Source organism: Ochotona princeps, chromosome X, assembly GCF_030435755.1.
Source record: "Ochotona princeps isolate mOchPri1 chromosome X, mOchPri1.hap1, whole genome shotgun sequence".
In the NCBI taxonomy this organism is placed as follows: domain Eukaryota; kingdom Metazoa; phylum Chordata; class Mammalia; order Lagomorpha; family Ochotonidae; genus Ochotona; species Ochotona princeps.
In genome coordinates, this window is record NC_080865.1 from 14,031,906 (window position 1) to 14,053,825 (window position 21,920).

A 21,920-nucleotide genomic window follows, 5' to 3' on the forward strand; every position below is an offset into this window, starting at 1 on the left:
CACTTCCCATCAGGTTCCCTGCTTGTGGCCGGGGAAGACAGTCCAAGGACGCCCCAAAGTCTTGGGCCCAAAGGATGGCCCAAAGCCTTGGGACCCTGCATGCGTGTGGGCAACCCAGAAGAAGCTCCTGGCTCCTGGCTTTGGATCAGCTCAGCACTGCTTGGGGAGGGAATCATCGGACAAAAGATCTTCCTCTCTGTCTCTCCTCCTCTCTGTATATCTGACTTTCCAATAAAAAATCTTTTAAAAATAAATCTTTAAAAAAACATAAAAACAAAACTTCCATCAAGGTTTCTATGGAGTTATCTATTGATACCCGAAGCATTTAAATATTTATATGTACCTTAATTAAAAATAAATTTTACACAAATGGCTTCTTAATGAAAGATAAAACAGAAATTAAATTAAAAAAAAAACTAGTTACCAATGGAGAAAGAGAGATCAGGATGGAAAGAAAGAAAAGCCAGATCTTTCTAATTTATATCTATTTTATAGTTTTTTACTTTAGTCTTATACACATTTTATTTAATTAAAACAATGAAGTCAAGGTCTAATTAAAACAGATTGAAACAGATATTTGGTTTAAAGGTTAAGATGCTCGTTAGAACATCCATGTTCCACAATGGAGTACCTGCATCCAATTGCCAGTTCTGGCTCCTGATTCAGTTTCTTACTAGTGCACACCTGGGAGGCCATGATGATGGTTCAAATAATTGAGTCTCTGCCACCCACATGGGATCCTGGGATTGAGTTTCTTGAGTCTGCCTGGTTTGTTACAGGCATTTGGGCAATGATTCCACTGATGGGAAACATTCTTGTTGTGTCTCTCAAATTAAAAATAATACTAATAACCCCCTTGCTATATGACAAAGTGAAAGCATAACCACAGGAAGAATTATTTTAGGTGACTTTAAAATAGGATGGGACTTTTTTAACATAATTTTATGTACAAAAAAGTTACAATCGTGTTATAAAGAACTCCAACTTCCTTTCACTCAGATTCCCCCATGGGTGAACATATGTCTACATTTATTTATCCTTGCTTATTCTTCATATAGTTATCAATTTATTTCTATATTTCCCCAAAACAAGTTCATTGCTCATCTTATCAGATGTGATAATGATATTATGGATATTTCTAAGCCTTCTGTTAGAATTACTAAACTGTCAACAAGGAAAATAATAAGATGTAAAAAAAACTTCAGCAAAGAAAAATGATAAATAGGGATAAGTGAAGAAAGAATAACAGAATGACTGTAACTTGTCAGGTGATAGGTAGATGGGGGTTTATTAATCTAGCTCATCCTCTTTTCAGTGTTAAAAAAAATTTAAAAAGAAATTAAGCTTCACATTGTCTTCTATCTACGTTGAATTTCTGCATTGCTAATGCAATTAAGCTGTGAAATGTATCTGTATTGACTATCTCCACATCATGTTTCCATTTTCCGCTGTACCTGGTTCCATGTAGGGTTTCTCTCCATCATGCTACCAAAACCACTGTTACCCACCAGTGACCTCCAAGTTGTCAAAACTAGTGACCCATTCTCAGTTCTCATCCTTAGTGACCTTAGTAACACTGATCGCTATTAATTGTCACTTCTTGAAAATGTTTCTTCACTTGGCTTCAAGACATCAAATTCTGGTTTTCCTTTCCTCCAGTGTTTAGACATTCTGGTTTTTTTCCTTCACTAGATTGCTCTCATCATTATGCTCAAATACTGGTATGTACCAGGCCTTAATCATTCCGTAAACAAATTTGTTCATTACATCATCTACAGATATCAACTATATGCTGTTGATTTCTAGATTTATGTGTTTAATCCCAGCCTCACTTCTACCCATCTTGTAAGATTTCACACTCAATATATATGAGATCAAATTCTTGATCCTCCTTACCAACTCCTCCCTCAGCAGCCCCCATTTTGGTAAATGGCATCTTCATTTTCACACAGTCACTTAGAATAGAAACCTGTTGTAATACTTGACTGGACTCTTTCTCCCACACCCATGTTCAGAACATAAATGGAATTTGGCCACTTCTTGTCACCTCTGATTGTCTCACTCCAGTCCAACTCACCACCCTCTCCAGACAACTGCAGTGGCCTCCTAACTGGTCTGCTTGCCTCCACTCTTTTGCTCCCACAGTCTTCATGGAGGAACCACATTGATCTTTTCAAAAACACAAGTTTACTATAGTGGTCCCTACTCCAAACTTTCTAGTGGTTTCTCATCTCACACCGCAAAGCACAGTTTTGGCCATGGTGTTCAGCCTTTGTTCAGCTCTCCGGTCACATTTCCCACCAGTCTGTCCCTTGCTCATTCTGTTCCAGACAGAGTAACTTCCTTCCTACTCTGCAGACATACCAGCCCTCTTTGTGCTTCTGGGTGTTTGCATCAACTGTCCTGCCAACCTGGGATTTTACTTCCTGCTGTTTCACTTCATTCTTATTTCTGTTCAGGTATTTCCCCATTTTCTAACTTCCCCACCAACTAAAATCGCAGCTCTCTAGCTCCAGCCCTCCAGGACTCATCTGCTTACCACCGTAGTTTTATCTAACACTTAACACTACACAGATTTACATTCTATTTATTTGTATTTATAGATTTCTTGCTTATTTAATAGCTTAAATTCCGATTTTGACTTGTCTCACATGAGTTTTTGGGAATAGTCAACTCCACACTTTGATGAAAATTGCATAGGTTTCAGTATAGCATTAACTTTAGCATGCATATAGTCCACAAACTATAAAGAGTGTACTTTGGGGTGCCTGTTAAAGCTTCCACTTCTCTTTGCTAAGAAGATAATAACAACATGTCCATAGGAACCAGGCATTTGATCTAGCAGTTAAAGTGTTTGTGTCCTGCTGGGCGGACATCCCACACTGGAGTGCTGATTAGAGTCCTGACTGCTCTGTTTCCAGTCCAGCTCTTTGCTAATGTACCTAGAAAATCAGAAGATGCCCCAAGTATTTGGGACCCTGCTACACATGAGGAAGACCCCATTGCAGGACCCTGCTACACATGAGGGAGACCACCCCATTGCAGTTCCAGACTCCTAGCTTTAGCCTGGTCCAGTCCCAGCTGTTATGGCCCCTTTGGGAGTGTACCAGGAGATGAAGATCTCTGTTTATCTGCCTCTTCCTCACTCTTTGGGTTACTTAGTGTTTCAGATTCATTCATTGATTTTTTTTTTTTTTTTTGCAAAGATGTCTCTGTCTGGTATCTAACTACCTGGGTTTGATACCCACCTCTGGCTCCCGACTCAAACTTCTGCAAATGCAGACCCTGGGAAGTAGTGATGATGGCTGAGGTGATTGATTGCATTCCTTCCACCAACATGGGAGACCTAAATTGAGTTTCTAGTTCCTGGCTTTGACCTCCAACCCAGCCGAAGCCCTTTTAGCCATTTGGGGAATGAACCACAGATGGAGAACAAACTACCTCACTCTCATCTTGCCACACCCCTCTGCCCATCCCACCTCCACAAAAACTTCCACAGACATTTCCAGGAAACCCTGGCTGGGTCTTATTTATATGTCCTTCTTCTAAACATGCCCATCTTCTCCTTGGCTCACCCTTTTGCTGTGTCCCACATTAGAATAACACTAGGGATGCTGCTTTCTTACTCAGTTTGTTCAAACACATTTATATTTGAGGGTCCACCTTTATTTGTACCAGACTGTTGTAAAGCTCTTCAAATCTGTTTGGCAGAAAGAATCCTAATGTTCTCATCAGTCAGAGTAAAGATCTCTCCCACTTCCATACATCACCAATCACCTCTCTGGGTGATTTAGCCTGCTTTTATTGCACAGATTCCTTCCATGCCCACTATCCTAGCCAATCCATTCTCATTCTAGCTCTGTCTTTCAAGTTGATGAACATAAAGAAACATTTAAAAGCTGTGAGTCATTAAATCTGAGCCATCCTTTTAGTAATCCTCTCACGTTTGGAATGAATAAAGAAAAGGAAGGGGACAAGGAAGGGTGAACCAACAAAAAGTTCTTTAGCTTCCTCTACAGACTAAGTTACAGCAGCTTTGTACATGAAGACAGAAATTTCAAGAAACATTTTGGCAGGGTGTGTAAAACTTATGTTTCCTTAAACAAATCGAGGCTGTTATTCAAAGGAAGGAAAATACTACATTTAAAGTCAGAAAATAGGGGTGATCGTTTGACACATTCAAAAGAAAGTGTGTCTGTGTTTCTTGAACGTCCATGCTGAGCAACTGTATTAGCACCATATTCTAATCTTGAAAGCAAATGATTCTTGAAAATTTTTAAATATAACTGGTAAGTCTTTAGGTAAATAATCCAAAATAGGAAATGGAGCAGGCATCCAAAATAATTTAGAAGTTTTTAAAAATGATACTATATATTGTCATGTTGTTCCATTTTCTGTAAATAGAATTGTTCACCTTCAATTAATTTTTTGATTTGTCTTTGTTCACCTGTTCTTCTTTTCAGCCCCACTGTGTTCTTCTTGCCTCAAAAGAAAACTCAGCACCTGTTAAACTCGGGGGCTTTGGGGTGGCTATTCAATTAGGAGAGTCTGGACTTGTAGCTGGAGGTAAGACCATTTTTAGAATACTGCTTTAAACCTGATCACTTGCAGCCTGATATAAAGCTTTCAAAGTAAATACTGGCCTAATCTCAGTGCTTCATACCACCACGCTGTGCCCAAAGAAGCACCAGCAGATAGTTTTGAATTTACTAACTCTGTAGTCATAGTGAGAATTCTAGTCCCTGGAGAATACACTGACATTTTACTCTTTGCATTCCCAGCACTTAACAAAGAAGAGGCCCTACCTAAAGAGATTAAAACTGTGCTTCAAGGTAGTGTTTAGGGCACAGAAGCTTCTGATGTCGAAGTGGCCGAACGAAATAAAATCTAAAGCACTTTGAAATTTATATCTATGGCTAATTTTTAATTAGGTGCCATTTTCTCTTTGTTTTTTTTTTCCATTTATTAAATAATTCTGCTAAAGCCATCAATTGCCAAGAGCCAGCACATACGAATGCCAACTGATTTTACTATTAGCTGAGCTGAGACAAGATATAATTTGAAAATTCCCGATCCAGAAGAGACATAGAAACTTTCTTCACCAATGAAGAGAGGTGAATGCTAAGGACAGATTCAAATGCTTGGATTTTAATTGATTATTCTCAGTAGAGTCCAGCCCACAATGCTGTCCTGTGTTTCATTTTGTTTCTTTAGTTGAGCAGATTCTTAGTTCTCCATTCTACAAACTGTCAGTCCTCTAGTCAGTACTTTCTCTTCCATCTCAAAGTACTGCCAGCCTTCACAAAGGAAGTATATGAAAAGTATCAATACAACCTTTTAAAACCTGTCTTGCCTCAAGAATGCTCAAGTTAAATTCAATAGCTGACAGAGGACAAATACCAAAATAATAACCTGTTACACAGGATGACTCATTTCATCTCATTCTTTGTAGGTAGAACATCAGGCAGCAATAACAGATAATCTTAAACATGTTCCAGAGGTCATGGTTACATTATTCATATCATCTATTCACCACATTGCTCTCAAATTAAATTATATTTAAATTTCCTTCTAGTTTCACATTCTCCAGCTAGTAATTTCCAATAATGTACAAAACTGCAAGTTCAGTGTAGTTTCACAGAATGTTTATTTTATCCCCTAATTCAAAACTTTTGTTTCATAATTGAAAGATTGAGCATATAGTCAGTCATATAGCAAAGCATACTTTAATCATAGAATTATTCAGTTTGATGATTACAAGGTATCATAACTTCTCTGCTCTTGAACTATGATTGAATTCTTGCATAGTGCTCCCAGCAAAAGGTTGAGCTCTGATTTCACTCTTTAGCTAGCAAAGAATTCACTATGTACCAGGACAGTTCATTTCATTTTTTAATATTCCCTAAGAATTGAAAAGTCAGTCCTTATTTTAACCAAAAATCTTTCTGTAACTTCTACCTAGTAGTCTTACTTTTGAAGTCACTGTGAAGAATTTTCATCCTGCTATATGACAGCCATATCAAATGCTTGAATACAACAAGTATGTCCCCTGAAGTTTTATCCAAGTTAACTTCCCTAGGTTAATTCAGCCATTCTTCATATAAACTGATTCAGAATCTGAAGCACAGAACCAGACAGCACCATAAATACAGGAAAGAACTAGTCTGATGCACAATAGCATGACGTTATTATATTACTTCTTTAGGTCTGATTCTCACTTTTCCATCAGGCTTCTCAGATGGCCTGAGCTATTCAGATAACTTTATCAGAGTGTTGGCTCATATTCATCTTGTAGTCAACTAACAATTCTCAGTTTTTAAAAGGTGTTGAACAAATTCTTTCAACTCCAGTGTTAGTACAGATCATCCACTATTTTTTTAGAGATTTATTTATTTATTTTTTTATTACAATGTCAGATATACAGAGAGGAGGAGAGATAGAGAGGAAGATCTTCCGTCCGATGATTCACTCCCAAGTGAGCATAACAACCGGTGCTGTGCCGATCTGGAGCCAGGAGCCCAGAACCTCCTGGAGGTCTCCCACATGGGTGCAGGATCCCAAAGCATTGGGCCGTCCTCAACTGTTTTCCCAGGCCACAAGCAGGGAGCTGGATGGGAAGTGGAACTGCCAGGATTAGAACCGGCGCCCATATGGGATCCTGGTGCATTCAAGGCGAGGACCTTAGCCACTAGGCCACGCCACCAGGCCCAATCATCCACTATGTTAAGATTACCCAATGATGATGAGTAATTTTTGATGGTTATATTTTCAGTTAATTAGATACAGTGGAATGGAATGGAGCAGCCATGCAGAACAATTTTGTTTGTGTTTCTGTGAATCAGTATCTTATTTGTATTTAGAATGTCGTAGACTTCTGTTATATTTTGCCTCTTGATTTACACACAGCAAAAACAGATTCAAGGGATTTACCAGGGCATTTTCTTCATGTTAATGCATAAACTTTCCCTCTAAATTGTAAGCAAGTTTTGAATGCCCAGTCGTTCAGTTATTGAAAATTGACTGTTCTCTTTATTTCTAGAACTAAAATACTTTCTGATGGTCACAATAGTATCATTTCATAACATACATACTTTTTGTTATATTCTTGAAATAATTAAACATTGTGATGTTTTTTTAAAAATATATAGATAGACAAGGAATAAGTGATTTGTTAGAAAAAGCTCTGCTTTTTTATAATGTGCTTTTGAAATTTTGCTGGTATTTATCAGCTTTAGGATAGAAAGCCTGTCATTTGGAAACTTCAATCCCTCAGTCCTCTAAATAGAAATTCTCTATATATGGTAAGAACTATTTAAGTACATTTGTTTCCCCTACCTAAGCTTGGCTATTTGGGTAACTCTCTTATCCGGACTGCAACCAGAAACCTAGAAAGCGATTAAAAGAACAGCAGAAGTGTTCCTGCACTTAAAACCTGTTCATTATCCTCTCAATTAGATCTCTGAAGACACTGCATGACATTGACCTGCTGTTATTTGTGTAGAGTTGTGCAGGTGCATATTCCTTCATACCTTGCCCCTAATGTTCCCTCTGGTTAGAATGCCTTTTGTCATTTGTCCGGTTAATTCCTACTATTGTACAAGGATAAGCCGATGATGTTCCCTTCTTCAAAGCAGGCTGATCTACATCATCCCTAGTTGAGTAGCTCTCTTCCTTCTCTGTTACCATGTGGCAATATGCCGGGTATATGTTTCCATGTAGCATTTGATACAGGAACTTAAAATCATATCAAAACTGAGATTTACAGAGAAAGGCAAGGGTGACCACAGATTATCCTTCTGTATGCCCCCAGCATGCATTCGAGTGTCTGGGGACTTGCAAGCATTTACAAAATTGTTATTAATAAATGATCCTGGTTGCTAGTCAGTTTCCAGTTAATAGCAGGTTATAAACAACAAGTTACACAATGCCAGAACTGGAGTAAGTTTCATGAAAGGTAAAAATGAAAGCTTGACAGGAAAAAAAGTGAGCAGAAACCAAAATTTGAAAAGCATAAACTTTTAATACCAGAAAAAAAAAATCAAGCTTGCTGAAGTTCCTAGGGATATTTTGTGTTATATAGCTCTTAATTGAGATCCACAGTGACAACTCAAGTCATCATGAAGAAAATTAAATTACATACAGCATTCTGTGTAACAGAAGCCAACACATTGCAGAAAGGTTTCCATATAAAATTATCAAGTAAAAAAGGACTATGCATTAAGACTCAAATCCTGAATTACTGAAAATGTAGCTATTCAGAACAACTCCCTCCCTGGGGTGCTATAAAAGTTTTATTAACAAAATATGACATACAATTTATTTTATACGTATCTCAGATATCTCAAAAAGAGTGACACTTAATTTGGTTTGGTCATTGGTTTCCTGTTCTTAGAATTTTGTGGTCAATGTCAAATGGTCACAAAGAAGGAAAACTTACTACAGCAAAAGCAAGTAGTTTGGTGTAGATTTAAGGTTGACTCTGGTCCTTTTCACATTCCACTAAAAGAATCTTTCCCCATATCACCTAGGAACAAATTCTTTTACCTTAGGACATGCCTCTTTCCCCCAAGAAAAATCACTAGTTCTGTAGAATTGGTTGGCCTTCAGACCACATAAGTGGAGAGATCCTCATCACGATGGCTGGGACTGAACATGGTGGCTGCGGTTATTCCCAAGGGAAGGCCCCCATTTTGAGCCATGCAACACTTTCTTGTGGAGGAAATGGTAGCAGCCAAGTTAAGTTTCAAAGCCACATCGAATGCATTTGCTGACTCCTGTCAGCTCCTATTCAAAGGAATAAGGATCATTCTCCAGGACCTGTTCCTGTTCAGGCTGCTAATAAACGGAGCTTAGCTTCCATCATTGCAGCTTCTTTGCATTGTTTGAGGAACCAAACTGAGGCAGTACAGAAGTCTTTTTAAAACTGTATGGCCTTCTAACTGGTACCCTTTTCACTGATCTATACATTTTAAATTAAAATATTTTCACCATTAGAACCTTGAACATAATCTTTTCTGAGATTGTGGAGCAGGAAAATAAACTAATGACATGCTGTAAAGGCCTGAAATGCAGGCTAAGCACTACTAGTTCCTTCTCCAGTGCTCAGTTGCATAATCAGTAAGAAGACTTCGTGATAGAGTCTCTCTACCAGAACCAGAAGGCCTGTGAGATCTTTTTAAGCTCCAAACCACAGTTCTGAACTCTAGATAAAGTATTGGGCAATCTTCAAAATAAAAAGTATCTTGGACTCAGTGTAATGGGGAGAGGACAGAGGAGGAAGTGAGGGGGCCTTGCATGCGTCTAGAAGAGCTGCCAAGTCTATTTAGTACCCTGTCACACAACAGTTACCTATGGGTTACTTTAGCTGCTAGATCACCATGGCAGGCCCAACCTATGGGTTACTACTTGCTAGTTTCCTTGTGGAGGAGAAAACTGTTGTGATCTTGAGTTGAAGATGTGCAAACAACTAATTAACAGATTCCTTCCAGAAAGTTAGTTTTTCTGAGTGAGGGAGTAAAGGCTCTTTTAAAAAGATGAGGATCAGAGAAGATTCAATAGCAATGAGATTGGTAGTTCACCTTTGGGTGACGTGATGCATTGTCCCCATTCTAGGTGGAAGGTAAACATTCCTGTTATAGCCCATTGTTGATGGCTATAGTCAGCTCATAAAATCAGTTGAGCAGGATTTCAAGTTCAAATTCCTATTCCAGATAAAAATTCTCAGCATTAGTTTTCACTGGGGAATTTCCATTTGGCAATCGGGAGTTATCTTTTTTTCCAGTTTTTTTTTTCCTCGCTTCTGCCTCCTCCCCTGTTTGCCTCTGCCTCTGCCCAGGGCAGGCCTCCCAGCTCCTTTCTGGGCAGCAGTCTGCCTGCTGCCTCTTCCACCTGCCTCGGCTCCAACTGAGAAAACATTACCTTTATGAAGCAAGAAATACATAAATAATGCTATAGGGTACACCAGTATCCTGTGCTGGGCTCAATATCTCAAAGAGGTAATTAGATAAATGTTATCCCATCTATGAGCTTCATTTTATGGGGAGGGGAGAAATGAGAGGGTATTTATATTGATAAACTTCTCATTTTGATTGTTATTCTGTTTGCGGTTTTCAAGCAGAGAGCCCTGTATTAGGTAAACATTTTTCCTTAATCTTGTTGTTGTTGTCATCTTCAATGCAGGACGCGTTGGAACACCTCATTTTATGGCCCCTGAAGTGGTTAAAAGAGAGCCTTATGGAAAGCCTGTGGATGTCTGGGGCTGCGGTGTGATCCTCTTCATCCTGCTCAGTGGTTGCTTGCCCTTCTATGGAACCAAGGAAAGATTGTTTGAAGGCATCATCAAGGGAAAATACAAGGTAGTATGTTCGGAATGCTTTCTTTTTCCATTGTAGTTAAATTGTCCTGAAAAATGTTTCTGTGGTTACTGTCTTTGCTCACTGACTGACTGCTCCTAACTTACTCAAAAGAAGAGAGGTGCTTAATTGCATCATTGATTCGGTAGCCTTGTGAGGCAACTCAGTCCTTGGATAAACTTCTGATTCCCCATTAGCTCTACCAGCATCCAGAAGAAAAAAACTTCTAAGAGCTTTCTGTGTATAATTTCAGAGAAGAGCTTCATTTTTAAAGTTCTTTGCTTAATTTGTTAAGTTAAAATGGAAATTCTGTCCAAATTTGACTTGTGTACCAAGGACCACTGCCATGGTGCAGCAAGTTAAGCTTGCTGCACCACCATCCCACATGAGAGTGCTGCTGGTTCAAGTTCTGGCTCCTCCTCTTCCAATCCAGCTTCCTGCTAATACACCCGAGAAGGCAGTGTGTAATTGTGCAAGTACTTGGGCTGCTGTGAGAGACCCAGATGGAGTTACTGGCTTCCAGCTTCTTTTTGGCCCATAGCTAGGGAATGATCAGCAGATGAAAAAAATCTTTCTCTGTCACTTAGCCTTTCAAATACATAAATAAGTAAATCTTGTTGAAAAATATATGCCAAAACCCTTGCCATAGAATAAATTGAAAATGCCAGTATTGAAACTACATTTCATAATCCAGTTTCAAAGCATTTGGATGTGACTTAAACATTTGTGTTCTTTGGCTGCTGTGTATTACATGCCGCATGTATTATCGCAGACTTGATATTAGTAAATCAGTTTACAAAGTTGTAAGTCATTACTGATATTGTGAATGGTTGTGTCAGAAAATCCTTATTTCTTGGAAATAAATAATCCAAAGGTTGGCTTCACTGCCCCAGCTCTTCAAAGTTCTGCCCTTTGCCATCACATCCTGCGGGATGCAGGAAGGAGGAAGCATGGAGAAGTGTGTGACTGCATATCAGATGGAGGCAGTTTATGTTGGGGAAATTCCCTCTCCTCGAGTAATTACTGAAAGTGATATTTTGTATCTAGCAGAATCACTATTTCATTTTCAGCCATGCCTGAACACACAGAACCAGACATTCATTTTCCCAACACTATGGACTCCAAAACTGGAAGGCCCCTAGAGTTTTGTTTTCCATATTAGATTCTTAATACATGGAACTTGGCAGGGTGAGGAAAGGTATAGTTTCACAGTTGCAGCCTGTTCCTTTTAAGCTGTTAACACAAGCTTGTTCCTTTGTTTGCCTTATACACCATCATCCCTTAAGTGCATATAGATTTGTCTGCATATTGATTTAAGATAAATGCCAGCTGTGGGTGTTTGGCCTAGCACTTAAGCCATTGATTAGGACACCTGCTTCTAGCTTCCTGCTAATGGAACCCTTGGGAGGCAATAATGTTGTTGGGCCAGGTAATTAAGATGCTGCTGCCCACATGAGAGGCCTAAATAGAGTTCCCAGTTCCCACTCCCAACTTGGGCCACTATGTCCCCTGCCGTTGTAGGCATCTGGGAAGTGAACCAATGGGTAAGATCACTCTCTCCCATTCTCTTCTCCATCTCTCCCTCCTTCCCTTTCCTTTTGTCCCTCTTTGCCTCTCCAATAACTTAAAAACTGGAATAAAATAAGAAAACGCATATGCCAAGACTCTGTTTTCAGAGTCATTTTGAATGTAGGCTGTTCTGGTTGCCTTAGAGTGAGTTGGCGACTGGGGATAAAATGAATACTTAAAAGGTAATTAAATCTTCCAGGAAATATTTGCAAGTAGTCATACCCCATCAATCCCTGGAAATTGTGAATAACTATGAGAAATGCATAATCATGGCTTTCCTGTTGGATTGTGTCAGGTGAAATCAGATATGAAGTACTTGAAAAAAGTACCTGGAAGGTGGAATTAAAAGATAAGCTTATTTAATTATATTAATTTATTTAATCCTAACAGCAATTTCTGATGAAGGTGCCATATAAGAAAATCTCCCACCTCCTTTTTGTCTTATAAGCATTTGATAATAATAGAATTCTTCTTTTGTGTTTGTTGAGTTGCTAACTTCCTGGTTTCCAAGGCAATGTGCTTCATTCCAACAGAGTCTGGTGTTTTATTTTGTCTATTTTTAAAACATTGGATCATTGTCTTTGTATCTCTGTAAGAAACAGACTACTCGCACATGTCCAAAAATCGATTTATTTTAAATTCTCTCCATTCTATACTACACTGTTACAGTAAGTCAGATTCAAAGTGACAGCTGTGGGAAAACTGTATTTTCTTAAACATATTATTGATACTCCTCTGTTTTACAATCAAATCAAACCATTATGTTTTGTTTACATTTCTCTTTTCAGACTCATCACTCATGCTATCAGAAAATTTTAGCAAATTGTACTTGTTGGGAGCTTGTGTGGTCTCAGGATTGTCTTTATGTTGACACACACAAATGCAATCCAGAAATGGCTAGTATAATCTTTCCAAAATCATCAACAAAAGTAAATAGGAGAAAATACAAGTATCTGCCCCATGGTGTCCTAAAAATGTAGTATATGCTACTTTACAGCTCGTTTGAATCAGTGAATTAAACTGCTTAAAAATGTATAGCTATGCTTTATAGGTTCAATATTTTTATGAATGCCACTTTGTTGCACTAATGAATTTTTTCTTATAATTGAAGTAATTCATTTCAAATGTAAGTCAGGGAAATGGTAATGAAAGAAAGTACACAAACATGTCTTCTCTATGTCTTTGTCTCCTTGAACAAGGAATACTGATTTTCAGTCTGAAAGGCCTCTGTGTTTCTACTTGATATAAATGGAAGCTTGTGTTGCATTGCAACTTTTCGTCTTCTTATATGTAAAACAATAAATTTATAAATAAATATAGTTTAAACTTGAAAAAAAACAAAGTGACAGCTGTATCAGAATTTATGTACCTGGGTTCTGAACTCTTTAATAATTTATTTGCTCTTGTACTGGGCTAAATTCATCTCTTACTTGTCTTAATGGCTTTCCTTACAAAAACCTGGGTTCTCAGCAGCTTCGTTTCAAGTTTAGATTCATCTCTACTGCTATGATGAACCTAAAGGGCCTTGTTTATTTCTTCTTTAATATACAGTGATATGATTGTATCAGCATTTATTCTTACTTTTTTATCATGGAAAATTTCAAACCATAATAGTAGAAATAATAACATAATGAGCCCCAAACTTTAATAGTTAGAAGTTAACCAACCTTGCTTTATCTGTTCTCAATATACTACTTCATTGTTTTATTTATGTGTGCATGTATGTATTTGAGAAAGTGGGAGAGAAAGGGATAAGATAGAGACCTCCCATCCGCTTCTGCATTCCTCAGTGCTTACAATGCTTACAATGCTCCCTGGCTCAGGCTACAACTGGGATCCAGGAACACATCCCAAGTTTCCCACATAGATGACAGGAACCCAGTTACTTGAGCCATCATCTGTTGCCTCCCAGGATCTTCCCTAGCAGGAAATAAGTCAAGGGCCAAAGCTGGATATGGAACCTAGGTACTCTGACTTGGGAAACAGGAGTCAGGAACTCAGTCCGTGTCTCTCATGTGGGTGGCAGGACGCCAATTAATACGAGCCATCATCTGTTGCCTCCCAGGGTCTGCATTAGCAAGAAACTGGAGTCAGGAACCAAACCCATGTGTAGGGTCCCAAGGCTTTGGGCCATCCTCAACTGCTTTCCCAGGCCACAAGCAGGGAGCTGGATGGGAAGTGGGGCAGCTGATACACGAACTGATTGCCATGGGATCCCAGTGCTTCCAAGGCGAGGACTTTAGCCACTGAGCTATTATGCCAGGTCCACTATAGTATTTCAAAAATAAAATTACTCAAAGTCTAAAAGTTTACATAATTAGAGTTTATAGGCTATGGCTAGTCTTATGTGATTTTAGTTGAACTGTTTGTTCCCATTTGATACCTTACTTGATAGTATTCTCTGTACTATTTCACAGGGATGTCTGCTAACATTTGACCTGAAGTAACTTTTTAAATAAAGGACAAAACCATACTTTCCAACTGTGTGTAAAAGATGCAACATCATCTTATGTCATTGTTAACAGGTAGCCAGTTATCTGCACAGAGAATTCTAGGCTGCTATGACTTCAAAAAAGTGAGATTGTTTTGTAGCCTTGTTTTGTTTCCACACCTCCCAAACTAACTTTAACTAAGCTGCTCACCTGAAGAACACTATTGGGGTCCTTCTTAAAAAGACCTAGGGAATTCCCTGCTCATCCTCTGTTCAGTTGAGACTATTCAGGCTTCAAGAAGCACATCAGCTCCAGTAGAGAAAACAGAGCACAGCCATACCCTGTTCATCACTCACCTTTTCATTTCAAACTGGTGAATGAAACGCAATTTCAGGAGGATGCCAATATTTAACCAGTGTCATGGCATTCATCTTAATGCAGTTTGACAAGCAAAAGAGACTGCCATTTGGAATTCTGCCTGTTAGAAAAAGGAAATGGAACACATTCCAGTTTTAAGGACTGTCTCCAACATGGAGATACTTTTCATTCCCCCTCTACAAGTACAAAGCTCACATCAGCCAGAGTTGTGTGTAACGCTTGACTAAATTGTGAGACTTATTTGTACAGTGATTTCATTTGGCTTTAAATTGTTGTGGAGTTATTCTCCACATTTCTCCCACAGAATTGACATAAGTCAATTCTGGTTAAAACCGCGATATTGCTTGAAGTTCCGGACACCAGGCAGCCCACGTAAGCTCACAGAGTAAGTAAGCTTCCTGATGTTGGACAGGGAGTCAGACCCTACCCCATCTCTGTCTCCTGTCCTTATTTACCTTCCCAATCCCAAGCTTAAACACTCTCTTCAATTTTTTTTTTTTTAATTTCTGGTCTCAGATGTAGTCCGTTTTCCCAGGAGCCATCTAACACTTTCCTCACAGGGCCACCATGTTTCTCACAAGTCCTGTGCCTTTTGACCAAGTCATAATTCATTTTGTTATTTTTAAGATACCATGTGTCTTAGTTGCCTTATTCCTGATAGAGAGGCAAAAAATTTTTCATTGAGTAGACAAATTACTTATTCCATGGGGTCCTTGTGGCATAGCTAATCAAGCTGCCACCTGTAACACTAGCGTCCTGTATGGACACCAGTTTGAGTCATAGCTGTTCTACTTCTGATCCTGCTCCCTGTTAATGGCCTATAAAATCAGCAGAAGATGATGGCGTAAGTGTTTGGGTCCCTGCCACCCACGTGGGAGACCCATATGAAAGCTCTGGGCTTTTGACTTCCACCCAACCCAGCCACAGAAGTGTAGCCATTTAGGGAGTGAAGTGTCTCTCTCTCTGTGACTCTTTCTTTCTTTTTTTCTTTCTTTATTTTTTCTTTCTCTCTCTCTCTCTCTCTCTAACTTTACCTTTCAAATGAATAAATACATCTTTGGGATAATACATTCTTTATGTCCTGTTGATACCTTTTCATAGCTTCACAGCTACTGCTGATCACAATTTCTAAAAACATTTGTAAATATTACCTGAAGTTTTTCTTTTATTTTTTAAGATTTATTTATTTATTTGGAAGGCAGAGTGATAGCAGAGACTAGAGTTGTAATTATTTCACTCCTTCCTGAATAAAAATATTCTAGTCTCTTTAGCTGAAGATCTAAAAGATAGACACTAGAATCATGAATATTCTGTGCTTCAATTATTAAAGTTTAATTTATAAAACTTTACGAACACATGTACAAGATGTTTACTCATGCAAATTTTCCTATAGTGGATTAGAGCAGCTGAAATGCAGTTGTCCCTTTCTTCCATAGAAAACAGACCTTAGGGAAGAGCTTACTGTTCCTTGAGGATCTGAGTCACATTGAAGCTCTACAGGGACTGCTGCATAGTAGCGAGTGTTGCCAGGTCACTGGTGATAATGAAATGATTTTCTTTTCCTTCCCATCAGATGAATCCAAGGCAGTGGAGCCATATCTCTGAAAGTGCCAAAGATCTTGTACGTCGTATGCTGATGCTGGACCCAGCTGAAAGGATCACTGTTTATGAAGCGCTGAATCACCCCTGGCTGAAGGTACGTGGGCTCATAGGATCACCATGCATGCTTGTCTGAACACTCCCAGTGGCTGTAGTAGGGTGCTCTGTAGTAGGGTGGCCCTTTGCTTCTTCCTGAGCACTTTTCATTCCTTTCGTTCATCTTGTTTGTCATTGCTGCACAACATCTGCCAGCATATTCATCTGTATCTCAGGTGTGATTGTCAGCTTTGCAATATTTGGTTGTTTTCAAATGGATACTAGATACCACCCCAAAAATAAAAGCTTCATAAGGGTACAGTTTTCTTTCTCTTGGTTCATGTCAATCTACTACCTTGAAAGTCTCTGGCACATGATAGGTCCTCAGTGAATATGAGTGATTTCGTATTGTACCATGCTACTTGCCCAGAGATTACATAAAACATAAGATTTATAAAAATGTAAATTAGTAATGTGTCTTAATGGCAGTAATATTAATGAAATAATATTTATAAAAGAATTTTGAAATTCTAGTACATTTTTTTCATTTTATGACACAGTTTCATAGGCTCTGGGATTCCTCCAACCCCTCCAAAAAGCCCTCCCCCCATATTGAATTCCTCCATATTGTTGCAATATCCGATTCATATGTTGTTCATATCCAGTCATGATTCCTTCATTGTGGGCATAGACCATGGAGAAAGTCCAGCATCTTATTGTCCAGTTTCATTGGGAGACCATCCCTGGTCTGAAGGTAGAGCTGGCAGAATATCATCCCCTCCAATGAAAAACCACTACACAATTTCAACAACAGTTTACAACATCATGGAGTTAATTGACATGATATTGAATGACCAGTATGTTAGAAAATGCAAGTTCTTAGCCACATCCTTTGACTACTTCATTGACATTTCAATTTTAGTTTATACACAACCGGCTGCTGTACACCTTAAAATGGTTGTAGGGTACTATTCAGCTGTCTTGTGTCTATTTTCATTTTTATATTTAGCAGGTTATAGTATTCAAGCGTGATTTCTATTGAACTTCACAAATTTTAGGCTAGTCCAAAAAGGCTTATAACTCAAACAAAACATATATTAACAGTTGAGGAACAGAACAGTTTTAGGAGGGATGTGCAGAGAAATCTTTAATACCTTAGTGAGGAGTAGCTAATCTTTATGTCCTACCTAGTAATGTATGTGGGAATCCAAGCTGTTTCCTGTCTGTTCTAAGCTTTCCTTATTGGTTTCTTTCTATCTAATCTAAATTTTTTTTTGGGGGGGGGGGTGCTCCGGAGCAACCCTGATGGTCATTGCAAGAGAGGGTGGGGAGCCGAAGTTGGAACTAAGTAAGGACCGGAGAAAGCTCCTCTCCCGAGTCCTGAAAGAAGTTTAGTGTTCTTCTGTTGCTAAGGACCGCTCAGGGCTCCTGGCTGTTGTTCCGATGACGTTAGAGCCTATGAGGAAGGATCTGGGCATCTTCCATCCCGTGTTTGAGATCCGATAGGGAATGGATGACCTCAAAGTTCTCGGCCTACAAGGGCATTCCACTTCCCTGTGGTCTCCTTGGTGAGGATCTGGGAGTCTCCAGGGTTGGGATACAAGCTTCCTCCTGTCCTGTCCTCCTGCTCCACTCTAGGGTCCCCCTTCTGCTCTGTGCAAATGACCTCCTGTTAAGAGGCTGTCAGGATCGCTCTTGGATCCCACTGTATGTCTTTATAGGGCCTGGTGACATGGCATAGCAGGTTAAACTGCTGCCTACAATACTAGCACCACATTTGGGTGCCAGTTTAAGTCCATTTTGCTCCACTTTTGATCCATCTCCCTGCTAATGCAACTGCGAAGGCAGCAGAAAATGGCTCAACTTGTTGGGTCCCTACCACTGACCTGGGGAACCCAGATAAAGATCCAGGATCCCAGCTTCAACCTGGCCCAGCCCAGCTGTTCTGACCAATTTGTGATTGTATCAACAAATAAAAGATCTCTTTCTGTGTCTCCCCCTCTCTGTCACACTTTCAAATAAATAATTTTTTTTAAAAAAAAAGAAGGTTATTTCTTAAATGGGCTTTCAACCCTCTGATATTCTGTCCAATCGAACTATCCCAATTTTTTCTCCAGAATAGAACAGATGAGCAGTTCTTCAATACCTATTGTTTTTTTCCTAGGTGTAAAATGAACTGGGCTTTTGGGAGGCATGGGTTCCTGTTTTTCTTCCACTTTGCTTTTCCCCATGTTTCCATAATGGGAATATTTTCTTCACTAGAAACTAGTCCAAATGTGAAATAACAATGAAAATGGCAGTCATTATACTCACTTTGAAATCCTGTGGAAAAAAGTACATGTCACTCTATCGCTTTCATTATCAGAGCTTCTCTTGGGTATAACATGTTTATCTTTGGAAACTCTTGTCCCAACCACTGATTATAGTTCCTGTACTAAGTAATCTAAGCTTAACATGTAACAGATTCTGGCACCAGAAAAGACAAGACAAAATATTAGTAACTTCAATGAGAAAATACTGGAAGATTATTAGCACCCAGTGTTATAGTGATATCTGTACTATAGTTTCACGTCACTGCTTGTGACACCTGAAGATGGAAAAATTTCCTAAAATTACTGTCTAATTGGTGAGAGCAGAGTTGTGTTGTACTTCAACACTAGGTCATGTACATTTGTGAGTCATTAACTGTGGTTGTAAGTGGTATTCATCTGTCTTTGGTAGAATCACAAGAAATAAAGTCCTATTCAACAACTATTTTATATCAAAGAAAAAATTGAGTTTTAGACCAAGGAATATGTGAATGTCTTGTGAATACATTATACCTCTTTGACAACTTCATTTGAATAATAGTTTCAAGAGGAAAAAAGTCATAATTGAAGAATAATTCCATTTAAAAAAACATACTTTTCCATTATATCTTTCTCTCTACTTCACTTTAGTGAATGGAAAGCAAAAAAAAAAAAAAGAGAGAGAGAGTGTGTGTACTAAAAATAGAGTTCATCATCAGATATTAAGTAAACTTTCCAATTTGTTAGAGAAAGACATGTCCAGGCTATGAAATAGATTTTGATATGCTACCAATATAACACAGACACAGAACATTCTCTTATTCTCAGTCCTTTGGCTAAATGGAATGGACTTTTCTTGGAGCTCATTTTGTCTATGTCTCATGTCCTTGAAGTTGGCAAGCTTTAGGCTACTCACACACAGTCCAGGATATGTTAGGAGGGGAGAGAAATTCCAGCAATGCCACAGGATTACTCCTCAAGTCGTGGGACCCCTACCCAGTTTACCTCCTTTGCTCCAGCTTTGAGAGTTAGTTGCTTTTGTATGTAGCATATAAGATTCTCAGTTTTCACTAGTGTTGGCATAAGGTGAAATCTGTTCATTCTGTTACATGACTGGGTAGTCATTTTAACACTGTTTTTTTGAAACATCAAGTTCCCTGGTATCAATAACTGACTAAAACGGGAAATTTGGAGGGAAAGGTATCTATTTTGTTAAATAGGGACTATTTTAACAATCAGCTGCAACGCCATTGGCTGCTCTGGAATCCACTCATGATGTGCATCCAATGAAATCCATGAAACGTGTTTTATATATTAATAAGTATAAAAATGTTGAAAAAAATACCAAGTTGGAGTTGGCCAGGATGTAGAGCAACTGGAACTCACCCACTACTTATGGCAGTACAAAATGTTACAATCACCTCGAAAAAGCGGTTTGGGAGTTTCTTAAAAAGTTAATACACTTCTGCCATATGACCCCTCATTGTACTCCTTAATATCTAATAAACAGAAGTGAGATATTTTCATTCAAATACTTGTACATGGATGATTCTATCAGCTTTTTATATGTAGCAAAACAAAAATGAAAACAGCCCAGGAATACCACTTAGCAGCAAAAGGAAGTGAGCAATTGACTTACACAGCCAAAGGATTCAATGTAAAATCATTAGAATGAGTGCAAGAAGCTGGACAGTTACAAGCACATATTGAATGGTTTTTCTTGTATAAAATTCTGTTGGCAAAAAAATAGATCCACCACTGCTCGAGGACAGGGAGGAAGGACTGCAAAGCAGGTCAGTGGACATGAGCACCATCTTTGGGGATGGTTTATATTTGTAGACATAATGTCATAACTTGCTTGACTGTACTTTTTTTTTTTTTGAAAGATTTATTTATTTTTATTGGAAAGTCAGATTTACAGAGAAGAGCAGAGACAGAGAGAAACATCTTCCATCTCCCGGTTCAGTCCCCAAATGGCCGCAATGGCCAGAGCTGAGCAGATCCGGAGCCAGGAGCCAGGAGCTTTCTCTGGGTTTCCCATGCAAGTGCAGGATCCCAAGGCTTTGGGCCGTCCTCAACTGCTTTCTCAGGCCACAAGCAGGGAGCTGGATGGGAAGTGGGGCAGCCAAGACACGAACTGGCACCCATATGGGATCCAGGCACATGCAAGGCAAGAACTTGTAGCCACTAGGCTACCAAATCAGGCCCTTAAGTGCACATTGTAAATATGAAGTTTATTGAGTTCTTTTTACCCCAGTAAAGCTTTTAGGGGAAAACATATGTTTTCACTCTCTATGGTTTCTTTCACCCATTTTATTTTCTCCATGTACCACCATCGTTCTCCTAGATGACTATTAGTCTCCTGACTAATCTCTTTCTCTCTCTCTCTTTTTTTAATATTTTTCATTTGAAAGGTAGAGTTACAGAGATGGGGTGTTGGGAAGGAAGGAGTGAGAAAGATTTTCCATCTGCTGGTTTACTCCCCTAACTGGCTACAAGGCTGCAGCTATGCCAAGCCAAAGCCAAGAGTCTGGAGTTTCTTCCAGGTCTGCCATGTGGGTGCAGGGCCCCAAGCACTTGGGTCATACGGCACTGTTTTCCAGGCTATTAGCAGATCAGAATTGGAGCAAGTGAAGCTCAAACTGGCACCCATATAGGATGCCTGGCAGCACAGATGCAGCTTAATGTGCAAGACTATTTTAGCCATGTAACCATAGATGAAAAAAATTATATAGCCTATTAATTCAGTTCTTTATTGTTGCTGAAAATAAAATGTTATTTTACTATCAGTTTCACTATTTCTCTCTTATTTCAGATTATTCACCAATATCATGGGATAAAAATTTTAATCTTCTAGATTCAGTATAAACTTTACATTTGCAAATTTGAACTTTACTGTTAGTTCCAGATGAAACTGCTTTGCTTTTTCTAAATGATTATGTACATCCATGATCTCTGCTTTTCCAGGAACGGGATCGTTATGCCTACAAGATTCATCTGCCAGAAACAGTAGAGCAACTGAGGAAATTCAATGCAAGGAGGAAACTGAAGGTAAACTTTAACAAATCAACAAAACATCAGAAAAATACAGTTGATGACAGTGTTTTTATTCTTATTTAGCACACATAAATATATTCTAGTTTTGGCCATTGTTTTTCATTACAGTTAAGTTCTCATTTCCAACATTACCACCATTTCAGTGAGATTTTGCATGTTTAAAATTGGCTATCCCAATGTATCAGTATGAATCACAAAAGTAAATGATG

The 21,920-nt window shown here is 38.8% G+C and overlaps 1 protein-coding gene across 7 annotated transcripts in view; it reads left to right on the forward strand.

Moving 5' to 3' along the window:
- The window catches only part of CASK (calcium/calmodulin dependent serine protein kinase), a 316,004-nt gene that overhangs the window by 203,189 nt on the left and 90,895 nt on the right, over positions 1-21,920 (forward strand). For all 7 annotated transcript variants that reach the window (XM_058658921.1, XM_058658923.1, XM_058658924.1 and 4 more), the window contains exons 6-9: positions 4,464-4,566; positions 10,180-10,355; positions 16,305-16,427; positions 21,622-21,705. In XM_058658921.1, the coding sequence (XP_058514904.1) occupies positions 4,464-4,566; positions 10,180-10,355; positions 16,305-16,427; positions 21,622-21,705 (486 nt within the window). The remainder of the gene's footprint in view (positions 1-4,463; positions 4,567-10,179; positions 10,356-16,304; positions 16,428-21,621; positions 21,706-21,920) is intronic.